This window comes from Bombina bombina, chromosome 9, assembly GCF_027579735.1.
Source record: "Bombina bombina isolate aBomBom1 chromosome 9, aBomBom1.pri, whole genome shotgun sequence".
In the NCBI taxonomy this organism is placed as follows: Eukaryota; Metazoa; Chordata; class Amphibia; order Anura; family Bombinatoridae; genus Bombina; species Bombina bombina.
Window position 1 is genome coordinate 290,190,493 of NC_069507.1, and position 22,107 is coordinate 290,212,599.

The 22,107-nt window shown below is 40.0% G+C and overlaps 1 protein-coding gene across 1 annotated transcript in view; it reads right to left on the minus strand.

The window, feature by feature from the left end:
• LOC128640611 (amiloride-sensitive sodium channel subunit alpha-like) overlaps positions 1 to 22,107 on the minus strand; it is a 449,879-nt gene that overhangs the window by 122,649 nt on the left and 305,123 nt on the right. Inside the window, exon 8 of the mRNA XM_053693080.1 lies at positions 8,249 to 8,327. Coding sequence (XP_053549055.1) covers positions 8,249 to 8,327 — 79 coding nt within the window. The remainder of the gene's footprint in view (positions 1 to 8,248; positions 8,328 to 22,107) is intronic.

A 22,107-nucleotide genomic window follows, 5' to 3' on the forward strand; every position in this document is an offset into this window, starting at 1 on the left:
ATTCTTTCAACCCCCCATCTGGGGGGTCAGACCTGCATAAATACTAGGCATAGCCTTTTAATAAATGTCATTCTGTTTTAAACCTGAAAACTGGCTGGGTTGTGAATTGCTTATTCCCTATTCAGAACATTGTTCATCTGGTATTAACCCTTGGTACCCTGTTGGTACCGTAACAATTGGTGGCAAGCGACGGAATGAACCTTATCGCCCAGAAGAGCAACTACACAAGCCAGTAACCTCAGGAAGAGGGGGATTATTACAATACTGACTAAGATGGAAAGAGTACCAGGGACCGAAGGAACCAATGGGCCCAGCATAGAAGACAGAACCCCTGAAGAAGCAACCTTTGATCGGGCGGTTAAAATAAGACTGGCATATTATGGCCCCAACCCATCTGCCGAAATTATCGACCGGGTCATAGCAGCTGTGGAGGCCAACCTACTTCGCCAAAGCGGCGCTGCAGCAGCCCAAGTCACAGCAACCCGAGTGGAAAAGGGAAAAGTAAATTTTGCAGCTTTTAAAAACTTCCTGGAAACAGAAGGAGAGATTGATGGGTACCTTGCGGATTTTGAGAGGCAATGTGCACTACACAAGGTACCCGCAGAGGACTGGGTCACGATATTATCCGGAAAATTATCCGGCCGGGCCAATGAGGCTTTTCGGGCCATTCCAGATGAGGAAGTCGGGGATTATAATACTGTTAAAGAGGCTCTGCTCTCCAGGTATGCGGTTACACCGGAGGCATACCGGAGACGGTTCAGAGACACTGTTAAATTAGCTGGTGATTCCTACCTTGAGTGGGCATGTAAGGTGCACCGCACAGCAGCTCACTGGATAGCGGGGTGCCAAGCCATATCTGGGGAAGAGGTGCTGCAGCTATTCCTGTTGGAACATTGCTTTGACAAGTTATCAGCAGGAGTTAGAGAGTGGGTTCGGGACTGTAAACCCTCCACCCTGCATGAAGCTGCTCGCCTGGCAGATGAGTATACGGATGCCCGCAAACTGGACACTGCTACCACTAAGCCCCCTGCTAGAGTGGAGTACAGACCCCCAGTCATCCCAGCAGCTGCCAGTTACCAACCCCCGGCGCACCGCTATACCACACGGCCTCTGGCCACGAACTACCCTCAGAGAGCCCGGTTCAATTCGCGGGGCTACTCACAACCGATTCGGTGCTTTGGATGTAAGCAACTAGGGCACAAAAGACCAGAGTGTCCCCTAAATGCAGCGAACCAAGCACAGTCCTGGAGAAGACCTGCCGGCGGAATCACACGTAACTCTCAGCCTGCGGCCCGCTACGTAGAGGCGCAAGAATGCTGGGGCATCCTACATGAGGCAGACCTTGTGCAAGCTGCCCACCGGAATAACCGGCAACTGGTTAAAGTGAATGGGAAGGAGGTCAGTGGTCCACGGGATACTGGTGCTACCATGACCTTGCTTCGAAAGAACTTGGTGTCTGAGAAATAGCACACTGGAGACACTGTGGCTGTGAGGGTAGCAGGGGGCACTGTGTTCCGCCTACCTGTAGCCAGGGTACATTTGGATTGGGGAGTGGGCGCTAGACCTGTGAATGTGGGGGTCAAGAAGGACTTACCTGCTGATGTTCTCCTTGGAAATAACTTGGCCCCCCTTGTTTCTGCCTATGCTCCCATGGGTCCCGCTGATGTTAACCCTGTGACTACCCGTGCCCAGATCCGTGCAGCAGAGACTGACCCACCTGCTGCTAAGCCCCAGGACGCTGAGCTCAGTAAATCTCTATCCGCTATTGATAGTCCCGTTACAATGCACTGATGAAGGAGAAGAGTCACGTAGAGGATGAAATGGTCACGTTAAATAATCATGTAACAGTGCTAGCGGGAGAGAAGAGGTGAGCAGAGGAAAAAGCACGTTTAGAACAGGAATCTCTGCTAGACAAGCTGCACCGACAGACTGCAGAAAACACCAGCTTGAGAGTGGAACATGAAACATTAAAGACAAACTTAGTGACACTTGAGGAGAAGCTGACGCTGGCTCATAGTGAGGTGCAGCAACTCAAGGGCACCCTATGTCAGTATGAAGGGATTGTGGATACCTATAAAGAGCAGGTACAAAAAAACTCGTAAAGAAGCTGATGGGATTTTGAAGGACTGTTTAGCCCTAGTCTGGGCACTGAGGAAGTTGAACCCTTGTTTGTATGGACAGGAATTCTCTCTCATAACGGGAATACAGATGGATTGTCCTGGCAAACTGACATGCCTACCACCTCCTAGTCCGGTCATCCCCAGGTTGACCCGCCAAAGGGTCAAGCCGGGTCTGCCGGAGTGTTCCACAAGGGGGGAGCTATGTGACAGACCCTGTGGTCAGAACTAAAAGAATTGACCTTGTGTAGCTTTGAGAAGCTGTTTTCTAAAAGACAGGTTTGCTGGCCTCAGCTATTGTGTGCTATAATTACGTTTAAGTGATAAACATTCCATTGTTCAATCACATCTAGAGAGCAGACGCCTCAGTGATAAGAAAAGCCAAGTGTGTGTCTTGTGTTTAAGTTGTTATCAGCTTGAGCAAGGTATTCTATTGTATCATGTCAAAGGGCGTGTTCCCTCCATCTAATGTACAACATTCTTTCAACCCCCCATCTGGGGGGTCAGACCTGCATAAATACTAGGCATAGCCTTTTAATAAATGTCATTCTGTTTTAAACCTGAAAACTGGCTGGGTTGTGAATTGCTTATTCCCTATTCAGAACATTGTTTATCTGGTATTAACCCTTGGTACCCTGTTGGTACCGTAACAATATCAATACCTATATACTGTGTGTGTATATATATATATATATATATATATATATATGCTTTGTAAAATCTATATCTATAGCCATATATCAATACCTATATACTGTGTGTGTGTGTGTGTGTGTGTGTATATATATACTATACAAAAAGGAATAATAGAGCCCTTATTAATTCCAGCAACAAACTGTATCTCACATCATTGATGCATTAAACCTAAGTTTTGACAATAAATAACCATTTACACAGCTTATTCTTTTAACTTGATATATTTATAAAGTTTGATAACTTAGTAACATAATTCAATTCTCTGCATTAAAACATGATCGAGAACAACAAATCAACCCAGGTTGACATTAGAGAGACTAATTAAAGTCCAGAATATAAATCAATTGTCCCGGTCATATATCCAGCATCTCACAGATGTATTTTTTGTAATCCACTTGTATAATGAATGAAAGCTTTAATGCAGGCCCACTACTATGCCAAATTTGACTCACACAGGTATTATGCAGACTTGGTTATTTATTTCACATGCATACATCAAGATAATAAAGACATTTCAGTTTGAATCCATCTTCAACATAGCAGTCTTTGCTTTTAAACTTGATAACTCTTATAACGTATATAGTGAATCCCCACCGTATTCAGCAGTACTTGCTTAAATCATACCTGTTGTGATAAGCGGTCATAGTGTGGCTGAATATTACCTGCTCGCTTCCAATGTAACACTGACTGGTAGACAGATCCAGAACAAAACTTTAAAATTGATTCCTTTTTCCTCTCCACCGTTAGTTGGAAGGCTCTTTAAGTGCCACGCACGCCTTCTGTATTCCAGTATTGGGTAAGAGAAATGTAAGTATAATGCAGAGAGTAATCGCAGCAATGTTCAGCTGAGTACACCGCTGCCAAACAGACAAGCAGCTACACGCGTTTCACCTGTGCTCATTACAGGCTTCATCCGGCATCCACACAGCCAGATGAAGCCTGTAATGAGCACAGGTGAAACGCGCGTAGCTGCTTGTCTGTTTGGCAGCTGTGTATCCAGCTGAACACTGCTGTGATTACTCTCTGCATTATACTTACATTTCTCTTACCCAATACTGGAATACAGAAGTACCAGTCAGTGTTACATTGGAAGCGAGCAGGTAATATTCAGCCACACTATGACCGCTCATCACAACAGGTATGATTTAAGCAAGTACTGCTGAATACGGTGGGGATTCACTATATACGTTATAAGAGTTATCAAGTTTAAAAGCAAAGACTGCTATGTTGAAGATGGATTCAAACTGAAATGTCTTTATTATCTTGACGTATGCATATGAAATAAATAACCAAGTCTGCATAATACCTGTGTGAGTCAAATTTGGCATAGTAGTGGGCCTGCATTAAAGCTTTAATTCATTATACAAGTGGATTACAAAAAATACATCTGTGAGATGCTGGATATATGACCGAGACAATTGATTTATATTCTGGACTTTAATTAGTCTCTCTAATGTCAACCTGGGTTGATTTGTTGTTCTCGATCATGTTTTAATGCAGAGAATTGAATTATGTTACTAAGTTATCAAACTTTATAAATATATCAAGTTAAAAGAATAAGCTGTGTAAATGGTTATTTATTGTCAAAACTTAGGTTTAATGCATCAATGATGTGAGATACAGTTTGTTGCTGGAATTAATAAGGGCTCTATTATTCCTTTTTGTATAGTATATTCACACATTAGCCCTTACCGTGCACTACATAGTAGGTGTATCCCTAAATGGGGAACACTATTATACTCTATGTATTAAACGCTCAACATTTATAATCCTAGGAGTGCTGGTACTCATATATATATATATATATATATATATATATATATATATATATATATAAATATGCTTTGTAAAATCTATATCTATAACCATATAAAACATTCAGTGTCCAGGTAAACACACTTGGTGCCAAGTGTGTTTACCTGGACACTGAATGTGTTGCTTGTATGTGGACACTGCTAACATCTGTGTTCATTACTCTCATTGAAAATTGGGACATTTGACTTTGCATCGTGTGAGGTCTGTGAGTTTGCGGTGTCCTGTGAAGCTTGGTGGGAGGAGTCTTCCGGATATCCAGGAGTGACCTGAGAAATGTGTCCGGTTTTACCCCGATAAGCAAGTGTGTATTGAACGGAGTACACTGCAAGCCAATAGGATTGCATTAACCAATAGGATTTTTCCTACCTTAATAATGATTGGCTGATAGAATTCTATTTGCCAATCGGAAATTGAAGGGACGCCATCTTGGATGACGTCTGTAACGGTACCAACCGGATACCAAGGGTTAACACCAGGGAACAATGTCCTGCATAGGGAATCAGCAGTTCACAACCCAGCCAGTTTTCAGGTTTAAACAGAATGAATTTTATTAAGGCTCATATGCCCAGTATTTATGCAGGTCTGACCCCCCCCAGAAGGGGGGTTGAAAGAATGTTGTACATTAGATGGAGGGAACACGCCCTTTTACATGATACAATAGAATACCTTGCGAAAATTGGGACATTTGACTTTGCATCGTGTGAGGTCTGTGAGTTTGCGGTGTCCTGTGAAGCTTGGTGGGAGGAGTCTTCCGGATATCCAGGAGTGACCTGAGAAATGTGTCCGGTTTTACCCCGATAAGCAAGTGTGTATTGAACGGAGTACACTGCAAGCCAATAGGATTGCATTAACCAATAGGATTTTTCCTACCTTAATAATGATTGGCTGATAGAATTCTATTTGCCAATCGGAAATTGAAGGGACGCCATCTTGGATGACGTCACTTAAAGGAACCTTCATTCGACGGGTAGTCGTCGGCCAGGAAGGATGCTCCGCGTCGGATGTCTTGAAGATGGAGCCGCTTCGCGCCGGATGGATGAAGATAGAAGATGCCATCTGGATGAAGACTTCTGCCCGTCTGGAGGACCACTTTGCCCGGCTTGGATGAAGACTTCTGCCCGTCTGGAGGACCTCTTCTGCCCGGCTTGGATGAAGACTTCTGTCCGTCTGGAGGACCATTTCGCCCGGCTTCGTTGAGGACTTCGGCCCGGTTGGGTGAAGATTTTTCATGGTAGGGTGATCTTCAAGGGGTTAGTGTTAGGTTTTATTAAGTGGGGGATTGGGTGGGTATTAGAGTAGGGTTGGGTGTGTGGGTGGTGGGTTTTAATGTTGGGGGGGTATTGTACTTTTTTTTACAGGTAAAAGAGCTGATTACTTTGGGGCAATGCCCTGCAAAAGGCCCTTTTAAGGGATATTTGTAATTTAGTATAGGGTAGAGCTTTTTATTATTTTGGGGGGCTTTTTTATTTTATTAGGGGGATTAGATTAGGTGTAATTAGTTTAAAAAACTTGTAATTATTTTATTATTTTCTGTAATTTAGTGGGGGTTTTGTTTTCGTACTTTAGATAATTGTATTTAATTGTATTAATTGTAGTTAATTTAGGGAATTAATTTAATTGTAGTGTAGTGTTAGGTGTAATTGTAACTTAGGTTAGGTTTTATTTTACAGGTAAATTTGTCTTTATTTTAGCTAGGTAGTTATTAAATAGTTAATAACTGTTTAAAAACTATTCTACCTAGTTAAAATAAATACAAAGTTGCCTGTAAAATAAATATAAATCCTAAGATAGCTACAATGTAACTATTAGTTATATTGTAGCTAGCTTAGGGTTTATTTTATAGGTAAGTATTTAGTTTTAAATAGGAATAATTTAGTTAATTATAGAAATTTTATTTAGATTTATTTTAATTATATTTAAGTTAAGGGGGTGTTAGGGTTAGGGTTAGACTTAGGTTTAGGGATTAATAAATATAATGTAGGTGGCGGCGGTGTAGGGGGAAGCAGATTAGGGGTTAATAAATATCATGTAGGTGGTGGTGGGCTCCGGGAGCGGCGGTTTAGGGGTTAAACACTTTATTTAGTTGCGGCGGGGTCCGTGACGGCGGTTTAGGGGTTAATAAGTTTATTAGAGTGGCGGTGGGCTCCGGGAGCAGCGGTTTAGGGGTTAATAAGTATAATGTAGGTGGCGGCGGTGTAGGGGATGCAGATTAGGGGTGTTTAGACTCGGGGTACATGTTAGGGTGTTAGGTGTAAACATTACCATAGGAATCAATGGGATATCGGGCAGCAGCGAACATAAGCTTTCGCTGCTTTCAGACTCCCATTGATTCCTATGGAATCCGCTGCCTCCAGGGCGGTGGATTGAAAACCAGGTACGCTGGGCCGGAAAAGTGCCGAGCGTACCTGCTAGTTGTTTGATAACTAGCAAAAGTAGTCAGATTGTGCCGAACTTGCATTCGGAACATCTGGAGTGACGTAAGCATCAATCTGTGTCGGACTGAGTCTGGCGGATTGTATGTTACGTCACTAAATTCTACTTTTGCCTGTATGTAGGGTTTGATAACTAAGGCGAATCAGGCTTGCCACAAATACGCTGCGGAATTCCAGCGTATTTGCGGTTGACAGCTTGATAAATAGATGCCATGGTCTGTCAGTAAAATAAAGTGTTTTTTTCTACACATTGTGTATTTCTAGTTTATATTTGCTGTATACAGCGCTGTTTATATACATATATATATATATATATATATATATATATATATATATTTATTTAGAGAGAGAGAGACATAGATTCATATTGTATATACATGTATTTATTTATTCATTTAGAAATAAAAATATAATTTTCTTGTACTTGAAGAACAAAGGAATTTCACTTATTTCTATTAAAAAAATAAAAACATTAAAATTGTTTAAAAATTATATTGGATATTTCAAATTATTTGACTACGAAGGGCTCAAAAGTTTGTTTTTATATATATAATATATATATGTCCGTGTGTATAAATAAATATATATATATATATATATATATATATATATATATTTTGTTTACATGTGTGTACATATATATTTACATATTTAAACATAAATAAACATGCATACACACATACACATATTTAGACATATATATATATACTGTATATACACACACACACACACTTCTAAACCCTTCCCAGTTAAACACCTTGTCACATACTATATCCCTTTTTAACCCCTTTAAAACATTTTTTTCAGTATTAAACATATTTTTATCAAAAAGGTTTGTATATGAGTGTAATACTATATTTGAATATGTGTTTAATGTTTTTTTACCCTAATAATTTACATTAGGTTGCGTGAAATCTTCTAGCGCTTTTTTGGCTACCGCTAGAGTGCAACCCATAAGATTCAACTTGTAATATGAGCAATGTTTAGCGCGGTTGCAATGTCAATTTAAAGTATAAGATGCCCTAAATCGATGTTGGCGTTTTGCTAAACCTTCTCTGGTAATTCTATTTTACCATGGACTAATATAAATTTGCATCCTGCGCTATAAGTAGCGATCCACTTGTAATCTGAGCCATGCTGTTTTCATGAGCCCTGAGTATAGAGTTCTTTAATATTTTTCAAACTTACAGACATGGTTTACGGCATTTAGTAAAACAGCCCAGTTCATCTGTTGCGAATTCGTTACTTAGTTTATAGTAACAGTGACCTGCAGGTATTAAAAACAAACAATTAGTAGGGTGTCCCTATATATATATATATAATTACTCATATACATAATAATGCACAATTCTGTTGGTGTATTTATATAACATATAGTAACAGTGACCTGCAGGTATTAAACACAAGCAATTAGTAGGGTGTCCGTATATGTATATTACTCTTATATATAATAATGCACAATTCTTTGGTGTATTTAAGTAACATATAGTAACAGTGACCTGCAGGTATTAAACACAAGCAATAAGTAGGGTGTCCGTATATGTATATTACTCTTATATATAATAATGCACAATTCTGTTGGTGTATTTATGTAACATATAGTAACAGTGACCTGCAGGTATTAAACACAAGCAATTAGTAGGGTGTCCGTATATGTATATTACTCTTATATATAATAATGCACAGTTCTGTTGGTGTATTTATGTAACATATAGTAACAGTGACCTGCAGGTATTAAACACAAGCAATAAGTAGGGTGTCCGTATAGGTATATTACTCATATATATATATAATAATGCACAATTCTGTTGGTGTATTTATGTAACGTATAGTAACAGTGACCTGCCGGTATTAAACACAAGCAATTAGTAGGGTGTCCGTATATTTATATTACTCATATATATAATAATGCACAATTCTGTTGGTCTAGTTATGTAATGTATAGTAACAGTGACCTGCAGGTATTAAACACAAGCAATTAGTAGGGTGTCCGTATATGTATATTACTCATATATATAATAATGCACAATTCTGTTGGTGTATTTATGTAACATATAGTAACAGTGACCTGCAGGTATTAAACACAAACAATTAGTAGGGTGTCCGTATATGTATATTACTCATATATATAATAATGCACAGTTCTGTTGGTGTATTTATGTAATGTATAGTAACAGTGACCTGCAGGTATTAAACACAAGCAATTAGTAGGGTGTCCGTATATGTATATTACTCATATACATAATAATGGACAATTCTGTTGGTGTATTTATGTAACATATAGTAACAGTGACCTGCAGGTATTAAACACAAGCAATAAGTAGGGTGTTTGTATATGTATATTACTCATATATATAATAATGCACAATTCTGTTGGTGTATTTATATAACATATAGTAACAGTGACCTGCAGGTATTAAACACAAGCAATTAGTAGGGTGTCCGTATATGTATATTACGCTTATATATAATAATGCACAATTCTGTTGGTGTATTTATATAACGTATAGTAACAGTGACCTGCAGGTATTAAACACAAGCAATTAGTAGGGTGTCCGTATATGTATATTACTCATATATATAATAATGCACAATTCTGTTGGTCTAGTTATGTAATGTATAGTAACAGTGACCTGCAGGTATTAAACACAAGCAATTAGTAGGGTGTTTGTATATGTATATTACTCATATATATAATAATGCACAATTCTGTTGGTCTAGTTATGTAATGTATAGTAACAGTGACCTGCAGGTATTAAACACAAGCAATTAGTAGGGTGTCCGTATATGTATATTACTCATATATATAATAATGCACAGTTCTGTTGGTGTATTTATGTAATGTATAGTAACAGTGACCTGCAGGTATTAAACACAAGCAATTAGTAGGGTGTCCGTATATGTATATTACTCATATATATAATAATGCACAGTTCTGTTGCTGTATTTATGTAACATATAGTAACAGTGACCTGCAGGTATTAAACACAAGCAATTAGTAGGGTGTCCGTATATGTATATTACTCGTATATATAATAATGCACAATTCTGTTGGTGTATTTATGTAACATATAGTAACAGTGACCTGCAGGTATTAAACACAAGCAATTAGTAGGGTGTCCGTATATGTATATTACTCATATATATAATAATGCACAATTCTGTTGGTGTATTTATGTAATCTATAGTAACAGTGACCTGCAGGTATTAAACACAAGCAATAAGTAGGGTGTCCCTATAGATATAATTACTCATATATATAATAACGCACAATTCTGTTTCTGAATTTATGTAACGTATAGTAACAGTGACCTGCAGGTATTAAACACAAGCAATTAGTAGGGTGTCCGTATATGTATATTACTCAAATATATAATTAATAATGCACAATTCTGTTGGTGTATTTATGTAACATATAGTAACAGTGACCTGCAGGTATTAAACACAAGCAATTAGTAGGGTGTCCGTATATGTATATTACTCATATATATAATAATGCACAATTCTGTTGGTGTATTTATGTAATGTATAGTAACAGTGACCTGCAGGTATTAAACACAAGCAATAAGTAGGTTGTCCGTATATGTATATTACTCATATATATAATAATGCACAGTTCTGTTTCTGTATTTATGTAACGTACAGTAACAGTGACCTGCAGGTATTAAACACAAGCAATTAGTAGGGTGTCCGTATATGTATATTACTCATATATATAATAATGCACAGTTCTGTTTCTGTATTTATGTAACGTATAGTAACAGTGACCTGCAGGTATTAAACACAAGCAATTAGTAGGGTGTCCGTATATGTATATAACTCATATATATAATAATGCACAATTCTGTTGGTGTATTTAAGTAACGTATAGTAACAGTGACCTGCAGGTATTAAACACAAGCAATTTGTAGGGTGTCCGTATATGTATATTACTCATATATAGTGATGTCGCAAACATAAAAATTTGGGTTCGCGAACGGCGAACGCGAACTTCCACAAATGTTCGCAAACAGGCGAACCGCCATTGACTTCAATAGGCAGGCGAATTTTAAAACCCACAGGGACTCTTTCTGGCCACAATAGTGATGGAAAAGTTGTTTCAAGGGGACTAACACCTGGACTGTGGCATGCCGGAGGGGGATCCATGGCAAAAGTCCCATGGAAAATTGCATAGTTGATGCAGAGTCTGGTTTTAATCCATAAAGGGCATAAATCACCTAACATTCCTAAATTGTTTGGAATAACGTGCTTTAAAACATCAGGTATGATGTTGTATCGATCAGGTAGTGTAAGGGTTACGGCCGCTTCACAGTGACAGAGCAAAATCCCCGTTTAAAGGGACAGTCTACACCAGAATTTTTATTGTTTTAAAAGATAGATAATCCCTTTATTACCCATTTCCCAGTTTTGCATAACTCATTTATAATAATATACTTTTAACCGCTGTGATTATCTTGTATCTAAGCCTCTGCAAACTGCCCCTTTTTTCAGTTCTTTGACAGACTTGCAGTCTAGCCAATCAGTGCCTGCTCCCAGATAACTTCTCGTGCACGAGCACAGTGTTATCTATATAAAATACGTGAACTAACACCATCTAGTGGTGAAAAACTTTTAAAATGCAATCTGAAAGAGGTGGGCTTCAAGGTCTAAGAAATTAGCATATGAACCTCCTAGGTTAAGCTTTCAAATAAGAATACCAAGAGAACAAAGCAAAATTGGTGATAAAAATACCTGAATTTTTTTTTTTAGAAGACATCCCAAAGTATTGATCTAGGCCCATTTTGGTATATTTCCTGCCACCATTTCACCGCCAAATGCGATCAAATAAAAAAAAATTGTTCACTTTTTCACAAACTTTAGGTTTCTCACAGAAATTATTTACAAACAACTTATGCAATTATGGCATAAATGGTTGTAAATGCTTCTCTGGGATCCCCTTTGTTCAGAAATAGCAGACTTATATGGCTTTGGCGTTGCTTTTTGGTAATTAGAAGGCTGCTAAATACCACTGCGCACCACACGTGTTTTATGCCCAGCAGTGATGGGGTTAATTAGGGAGCATGTAGGGAGCTTGTAGAGTTAATTTTAGCTTAAGTGTAGTGTAGTAGACAACCCAAAGTATTGATCTAGGCCCATTTTGGTATATTTAATGCCACCATTTCACCGCCAAATGCGATCAAATTTAAAAAAAACTTAAATGTTTTCGAAATTTTAGGTTTCTCACTGAAATTATTTACAAACAGCTTGTGCAATTATGGCACAAATGGTTGTAAATGCTTATCTGGGATCCCCTTTGTTCAGAAATAGCAGACATATATGACTTTGGCGTTGCTTTCTGGTAATAAGAAGGCCGCTAAATGCTGCTGCGCATCACACGTGTATTATGGCTAGCAGTGAAGGGGTTAATTAGGTAGTTTGTAGGGAGCTTGCAGCGTTAATTTTAGCTTTAGTGTAGAGATCAGCCTCCCACCTGACACATCAGACCCCCTGATCCCTCCCAAACAGCTCCCTTCCCTCCCCCACCCCACAATCGTCCCCGCCATCTTAAGTACTGGCAGAAAGTCTGCCAGTACTAAAATAAAAGGTTTTTTTTTTTTTTTTTTTTAGCATATTTACATATGCTGTGGTGTAGCATCCCCCTTAGCCCCCAACCTCCCTGATCCTCCCCAAAACAGCTCTCTAACCCTCCCCATCTGCCTTATAGGCGGCCATCTTGGGTACTGGCAGCTGTCTGCTATTATTTCACAGTCAAAAAAAGTGTTGTTTTTTTTAAATGTACACTACTGTTACACCAGATATGAGTGGTGGCACTGGGCAAGTGGGCACAGTGTACGCTGTGAGCCTGACACACGCTGGCAGGCAGGCAACTGAAATTAGATTACCAGGAAAAAAAGCAGACTGATGTTCTAGCCCTAAAAAGGGCTTTTTGGGGTGCTGTCCTTACAGCAGAGATCAGATGAGTCCTTCAGGACTGTAGTGGACACTGAATACACTAGCCTAGCTATCGATTTCCCTATTAAATCAGCAGCAGCTACACTGTCCCTCCTCTCACTAACAATGCAGCTTCCGAATGAATCTAAAATGGATGCTGTCCAGGAGGTAGGAGGGTCTGGGAGGGAGGGTCTGCTGCTGATTGGCTGGAATGTGTCTGCTGACTGTGAGGTACAGGGTCAAAGTTTTACTCAATGATGACGAATAGGGGGCGGATCGAACATCGCATATGTTCGCCCGCCGCAGCGAACGCAAACAAGCTATGTTCGCCGGCGAACTATTCGCAACATCACTATATATATAATAATGCACAGTTCTGTTGGTGTATTTATGTAACGTACAGTAACAGTGACCTGCAGGTATTAAACACAAGCAATAGTAGGGTGTCCGTATATGTATATTACTCTTATATATAATAATGCACAATTCTGTTGGTGTATTTATGTAACGTATAGTAACAGTGACCTGCAGGTATTAAACACAAGCAATTAGTAGGGTGTCCGTATATGTATATTACTCTTATATATAATAATGCACAATTCTGTTGGTGTATTTATGTAACATATAGTAACAGTGACCTGCAAGTATTAAACACAAGCAATTAGTAGGGTGTCTGTATATGTATATTACTCATATATATAATAATGCACAATTCTGTTGGTGTATTTATGTAACATATAGTAACAGTGACCTGCAAGTATTAAACACAAGCAATTAGTAGGGTGTCCGTATATGTATATTACTCATATATATAATAATGCACAATTCTGTTGGTGTATTTATGTAACGTATAGTAACAGTGACCTGCAGGTATTAAACACAAGCAGTTAGTAGGGTGTCCGTATATGTATATAACTCTTATATATAATAATGCACAATTCTGTTGGTGTATTTATGTAATGTATAGTAACAGTGACCTGCAGGTATTAAACACAAGCAATTAGTAGGGTGTCTGTATATGTATATTACTCATATATATAATAATGCACAATTCTGTTGGTGTATTTATGTAACATATAGTAACAGTGACCTGCAAGTATTAAACACAAGCAATTAGTAGGGTGTCCGTATATGTATATTACTCATATATATAATAATGCACAATTCTGTTGGTGTATTTATGAATCTATAGTAACAGTGACCTGCAGGTATTAAACACAAGCAATAAGTAGGGTGTCCCTATAGATATAATTACTCATATATATAATAATGCACAATTCTGTTGGTGTATTTATGTAACATATAGTAACAGTGACCTGCAGGTATTAAACACAAGCAATTAGTAGGGTGTCCGTATATGTATATTACTCTTATATATAATAATGCACAATTCTGTTGCTGTATTTATGTAACGTATAGTAACAGTGACCTGCAGGTATTAAACACAAGCAATTAGTATTGTGTCCGTATATGTATATTACTCTTATATATAATAATGCACAGTTCTGTTGGTGTATTTATGTAACATATAGTAACAGTGACCTGCAGGTATTAAACACAAGCAATTAGTAGGGTGTCCGTATATGTATATTACTCTTATATATAATAATGCACAATTCTGTTGGCGTATTTATATAATGTATAGTAACAGTGACCTGCTGGTATTAAACACAAGCAATTAGTAGGGTGTCCGTATATGTATATTACTCATATATATAATAATGCACAATTCTGTTGGTGTATTTATTTAACGTATAGTAACAGTGACCTGCAGGTATTAAACACAAGCAATAAGTAGGGTGTTTGTATATGTATATTACTCTTATATATAATAATGCACAGTTCTGTTGGTGTATTTATGTAACATATAGTAACAGTGACCTGCAGGTAGTAAACACAAGCAATTAGTAGAGTGTCCGTATATGTATATTACTCATATATATAATAATGCACATTTCTGTTGCTGTATTTATGTAACATATAGTAACAGTGACCTGCAGGTATTAAACACAAGCAATTAGTAGGGAGTCCGTATATGTATATTACTCTTATATATAATAATGCACAATTCTGTTGGTGTATTTATGTAATGTATAGTAACAGTGACCTGCAGGTATTAAACACAAGCAATTAGTAGGGTGTCCGTATATGTAAATTACTCATATATATAATAATGCACAGTTCTGTTTCTGTATTTATGTAACGTATAGTAACAGTGACCTGCAGGTATTAAACACAAGCAATTAGTAGGGTGTCCGTATATGTATATTACTCATATATATAATAATGCACAATTCTGTTGGTGTATTTATGTAACGTATAGTAACAGTGACCTGCAGGTATTAAACAAAAGCAATTAGTAGGGTGTCCGTATATGTATATTACTCATATATATAATAATGCACAGTTCTGTTGCTGTATTTATGTAACGTATAGTAACAGTGACCTGCAGGTATTAAACACAAGCAATTAGTAGGGTGTCCGTATATGTATATTACTCATATATATAATAATGCACAATTCTGTTGGTCTAGTTATGTAACGTATAGTAACAGTGACCTGCAGGTATTAAACAAAAGCAATTAGTAGGGTGTCCGTATATGTATATTACTCATATATATAATAATGCACAGTTCTGTTGCTGTATTTATGTAATGTATAGTAACAGTGACCTGCAGGTATTAAACACAAGCAATTAGTAGGGTGTCCGTATATGTATATTACTCATATATATAATAATGCACAGTTCTGTTTCTGTATTTATGTAACATATAGTAACAGTGACCTGCAGGTATTAAACACAAGCAATAGTAGGGTGTCCGTATATGTATATTACTCTTATATATAATAATGCACAATTCTGTGGGTGTATTTATGTAACGTACAGTAACAGTGACCTGCAGCTATTAAACACAAGCAGTTAGTAGGGTGTCCGTATATGTATATTACTCATATATATAATAATGCACAATTCTGTTGGTGTATTTAAGTAACGTATAGTAACAGTGACCTGCAGGTATTAAACACAAGCAATTAGTAGGGTGTCCGTATATGTATATTACTCATATATATAATAATGCACAGTTCCGTTTCTGTATTTATGTAACATATAGTAACAGTGACCTGCAGGTATTAAACACAAGCAATTAGTAGGGTGTCCGTATATGTATATTACTCATATATAATAATGCACAATTCTGTTGGTGTATTTAAGTAACGTATAGTAACAGTGACCTGCATCTATTAAACACAAGCAATTAGTAGGGTATCCGTATATGTATATAACTCATATATATAATAATGCACAGTTCTGTTGGTGTATTTATGTAATGTATAGTAACAGTGACCTGCAGGTATTAAACACAAGCAATAAGTAGGGTGTCCGTATATGTATATTACTCTTATATATAATAATGCACAGTTCTGTTTCTGTATTTATGTAACGTATAGTAACAGTGACCTGCAGGTATTAAACACAAGCAATTAGTAGGGTGTCCGTATATGTATATAACTCATATATATAATAATGCACCGTTCTGTGTGACAACAAAGGCTCTGAAACTGAGTGATAGAAACATATAAAGTCACCACAATTGCCAGAGCCACTTGCATCCTAAATGTAACCAGTCTGATACCAACCGTGATACCACAATACAGTAAAGAACGCTAGCATGAAATAGTTTTGGATGAGTTTAAATAGTCATGTTACTTCGTAAATCACAACTGCGCTAACTCCATCTCCCCATAGACTTCTAGATGGAGTTAGCGCTATGAGGAGCGCCAAAAACTTAAATTATGCTTACCAGATAATTTTCTTTTCTTCTGACGGGGAGAGTCCACAACTGCATTCATTACTTTTGGGAAATACAGAACCTGGCAACCAGGAGGAGGCGAAGACACCCCAGCCAAAGGCTTAAATACCTCCCCCACTTCCCTCATCCCCCAGTGATTCTGCCAAGGGAACAAGGAACAGTAGGAGAAATATCAGGGTGAAAAAAAGGTGTCAGAAAAACAAAAAATTAAGGCACCTCATGAAAAAAACACGGGCAGGGAGCTGTGGACTCTCTCCGTCAGAAGAAAAGAAAATTATCTGGTAAGCATAATTTAAGTTTTTCTTCTTAAACGTGGAGAGTCCACAGCTGCATTCATTAATTTTGGGAAATCAATACCGTAGGCAGCTATAGAGGACACTGAATGCAAAAAAGGCGGGAACAAAAAAGGCGGCCCATTCTGAGGGCACCACAGCCTGATATAACCCAAACTACTGATAACAAAAACTGTGTCAACAGACACAGAAAAGACAAAAAAGGAAGAGGACCAAGCAACTGCCCATCAGTTAGAACCATAAAGAGCCTTGCTAGAGACCACTCAGATCCCTAGACTCCACTGAGCACAAAACCTCTGAGGAGACAAAAGTCCCGCTGACTCGAAGCCTGCCAAGGAAAAACCTCACCCTGACCAATGGGAAGGGAGACCCAAAATTCCCTCACAATCTTCCAGAAGAAGAAGGAAGATCAGATAAGGAAGTCCAAAAGGACCTTCAAAACAAACCCCCAAAAATTAAGGGCAAACAAAGGAAGAAGCCCCTAGCATAATTCAAAAGGAGCAAACTACAAGGCTGTAATAGGACAAAAGCCGCATAGAAAATACTCTACCGACAGAGGAGAGCAACAGAAGGAAAGTTCCAGACAACCTCCTACATGGATCCCAAGGAACCAATGTGAAGTCCTAACCAGAACCAAAGTCCCAGAAGGACAAAAAGTATAACCCTCTACCTTACCACAGAGCGCTATCCAGTACTAAGAAACTTAACACCCGAGGGGCAAAAACCCCCCGGAAGTAGAACAGACAAAACAGATAGAAATAACCATTTACACCCAAGTCAAAAGCCACAGGCTTCCATCTGATAGGCAGTCCAACTAAGCATCAAGCCTACAAAAACTGGACAACAAGGTAGTTAGGAAATTTATACCAGAACCATCCTGGGAGAGAAAAACTCAGAAAACAGTGCGGATCAACTCCCCCCCCCCCCCCCTACCAGAACACAGGGAAGGGAAGACACCACCCTGACCAAGAATAAAAAAACAGCAACTCCCAGAGGGAAGCAACCACTGTGAGGCCTCCCACGTAAGGAAGGAGCACCTCATGATACACGGTCGATGCTCAACAGAACAGTCAGAATTCCTGACCCCTACACTGAGCAAACAGTCCATGCACCGTTGTGACTGGTAAAGTCCAAAGGACAAGGGAGAACAAAAATTCCCTGTAACGACCAGACCCAGAGATCAGCAACGAATCTCCAGCCATGAGATCCCCAGGAAAGGAAATAGGAAGAGGCACGGACCCCCAGAGAGACTAGCTCGGGTTCCAAAATACCTATCCACATTTCCCTTCAGAATCGGAGGGGAAGGTACACTCAACCAAGAGAGACCCTTGACTACCAACTATCAGAATGGTGTTACGGTACCAACAGGATACCAAGGGTTAATACCAGATGAACAATGTCCTGCATAGGGAATCAGCAATTCACAACCCAGCCAGTTTCAGGTTTAAAACAGAATGTCATTTATTAAAGGCTAGATGCCTAGTATTTATACAGGTTTGACCCCAGATGGGGGGGTTGAAAGACTCTTGTACATTTAGATAAAAAGGGGAAGACGCCCTTTTATGAAACAGTAGAATTACATTACTTAAATACTTTACTTAGGCAGATAACAACTTAAACACATTTGGCTTGTCTTATCACCTAGCGTCTGCTCTCTGAGGGTGATTAAACAATGGCCTGTTTATTACTTAAATGTAATTATAGCACACAATAGCTGAGGCCAGAAAACCTGTCTTTAGAAATTAGTTTCTTAGCTAAACACAATTAACTCCTTCAGTCCTGACAGAAGGGTCTGTCACATATCTCCCCCCTTGTGGAACACTCCGGCAGACCCGGCTTGACCCTTTGGCGGGTCAACCTGGGGATGACCGGACTAGGAGGTGGTAGGCATGTCAGTTTGCCAAGACAATCCATCTGTATTCCCGTTATGAGAGAGAATTCCTGTCCATACAAACAAGGGTTCAACTTCCTCAGTGCCCAGACTAGGGCTAAACAGTCCTTCAAAATCCCATCAGCTTCTTTACGAGTTTTCTGTACCTGCTCTTTATAGGTATCCACAATCCCTTCATACTGACATAGGGTGCCCTTGAGTTGCTGCACCTCACTATGACCCAGCGTCAGCTTCTCCTCAAGTGTCGCTAAGTTTGTCTTTAATGTTTCATGTCCCACTCTCAAGCTGGTGTTTTCTGCAGTCTGTCGGTGCAGCTTGTCTAGCAGAGATTCACGTTCTAAACGTGCTTTTTCCTCTGCGCTCCTCTTCTCCTTCATCAGCGCATTGTAACGGGACTTCCATGTATCAATAGCGGATAGAGATTTACTGAGCTCAGCGTCCTGGGGCTTAGCAGCAGGGGGGTCAGTCTCTGCTGCACGGATCTGAGCACGGGTAGTCACAGGGTTAACATCAGCGGGACCCATGGGAGCATAGGCAGAAACAAGGGGAGCCAAGTCATTTCCAAGAAGAACATCAGCAGGTAAGTCCTTCTTGACCCCCACATTCACAGGTCTAGCGCCCACTCCCCAATCCAAATGTACCCTGGCAACAGGTAGGCTGAACACATCGCCCCCTGCTACCCTCACAGCCACAGTGTCTCCAGTGTACTGTTTCTCAGACACCAAGTTCTTTTGAAGCAAGGTCATGGTAGCACCAGTATCCCGTAGACCACTGACCTTCTTCCCATTCACTTTAACCAGTTGCCGGTTATTCCGGTGGGCAGCTTGCACAAGGTCTGCCTCATGTAGGATGCTCCAGCATTCTTGCGCCTCTACGTAGCGGGCCGCAGGCTGAGAGTTACGTGGGATTCCGCCGGCGGGTCTTCTCCAGGACTGTGCTTGGTTCGCTGCATTTAGGGGACACTCTGGTCTTTTGTGCCCTAGTTGCTTACATCCAAAGCACCAAATAGGCTGTGAGTAGCCCCGTGAATTGAACTGGGCTCTCTGAGGGTAGTTCGTGGCCGGAGGCCGTGTGGTATAGCGGTGCGCCGGGGGTTGGTAACTAGCAGCTGCTGGGGTGACTGGGGGTCTGTACTCCACTCTAGCAGGGGGCTTAGTGGTAGCAGTGTCCAGTTTGCGGGCATCCATATACTCATCTGCCAGGCGAGCAGCTTCATGCAGGGTGGAGGGTTTACGGTCCCGAACCCACTCTCTAACTCCTGCTGATAACTTGTCAAAGCAATGTTCCAACAGGAATAGCTGCAGCACCTCTTCCCCAGATACGGCTTGGCACCCCGCTATCCAGTGAGCTGCTGTGCGGTGCACCTTACATGCCCACTCAACGTAGGAATCACCAGCTAATTTAACAGTGTCTCTGAACCGCCTCCGGTGTAACCGCATACCTGGAGAGCAGAGCCTCTTTCACAGTATTATAATCCCCAACCTCCTCATCTGGAATGGCCAATAACCGCCCGATCAAAGGTTGCTTCTTCAGGGGTTCTGTCTGATATGCTGGGCCCATTGGTTCCTTCTGTCCCTGGTACTCTTTCCATCTTAGTCAGTATTGTAATAATCCCCCTCTTCCTGCGGTTACTGGCTTGTGTAGTTGCTCTTCTGGGCGATAAGGTTCATTCCGTCGCTTGCCACCAATGTTACGGTACCAACAGGATACCAAGGGTTAATACCAGATGAACAATGTCCTGCATAGGGAATCAGCAATTCACAACCCAGCCAGTTTCAGGTTTAAAACAGAATGTCATTTATTAAAGGCTAGATGCCTAGTATTTATACAGGTTTGACCCCAGATGGGGGGGTTGAAAGACTCTTGTACATTTAGATAAAAAGGGGAAGACGCCCTTTTATGAAACAGTAGAATTACATTACTTAAATACTTTACTTAGGCAGATAACAACTTAAACACATTTGGCTTGTCTTATCACCTAGCGTCTGCTCTCTGAGGGTGATTAAACAATGGCCTGTTTATTACTTAAATGTAATTATAGCACACAATAGCTGAGGCCAGAAAACCTGTCTTTAGAAATTAGTTTCTTAGCTAAACACAATTAACTCCTTCAGTCCTGACAGAAGGGTCTGTCACAAATGGTATGCAACATGAAAATCCAACCTTCCAGGTGGACACAAACTCATGATGTCCTGCATGCAAAGCAGGGAAGCAAACCCCACTGAACTCCGGGATCAGAGGAGGAAACAACCTCCGGAGTTGCCAACAGCAGTAGATCAGATTCTTCCAAATAAAAGGAAATTGAAGAGCCAACAACTTGCTAGCCCACATGCAAGGCGCAAAAAGCTGCAACTGGTCTTCAAACTGCAAATCCTCTTGCTAGGCAGCTAAGGTAACCCTCAGGCCACTACAGCCAGCTCAGTAGAGAAATTCCCATTTCTCCGGAAGGAATAACAATCGGGATCGGGAAACCCAACCTGCTTCTCAACCAGCCAGATCCAACGTCTATGAGATCTGGAAAACAGAGTAACCAAAATGCCCAGTCAAAGACAAGGACTAGGTTAAAAGACCAGACACCCGGAACCCGGAGCCGGATCCAAACTAATAACTCTTGAGGAAACTCCACAAGAGTACTTCATCTGAAAGATGACCTTGCATCAATCACAGCCATGCCCCCACGGGGTCTGAAGCACTGATCTCCCATGTAAGTATCCCAGAGACCCAACGGGCCTCTCGGATCAACACCCACCAAATGAGACGAAGGCAGGCCCAAAGGAGAGCAGAACTCAAACTAGAAATTAATCTCTGTTTGAGAGAATATGACAGTCTCTAAAGATCCACTCTGGATCACTCTCCGGTGGCCCCTACAGCTCAAAGAATTGACGAATGAACGAGCATCCTAAAAATCCTAGCAGGTGATGGAACCCAACTGAATCGCCCAAGCAGGGGCAACCATACATATGTAAAAGAGACCACATACAATCCCCCATAACCCCAAAAATTATAGGATCAGAAAAGGATATCGTAAGAAAACAGACCCTAAGGACCGGATTTCCTCAATCAGATGACAGGAAGACTGACCCCAAGGAAAGGGGAAACGTGTACACAACCAGCCTCGAC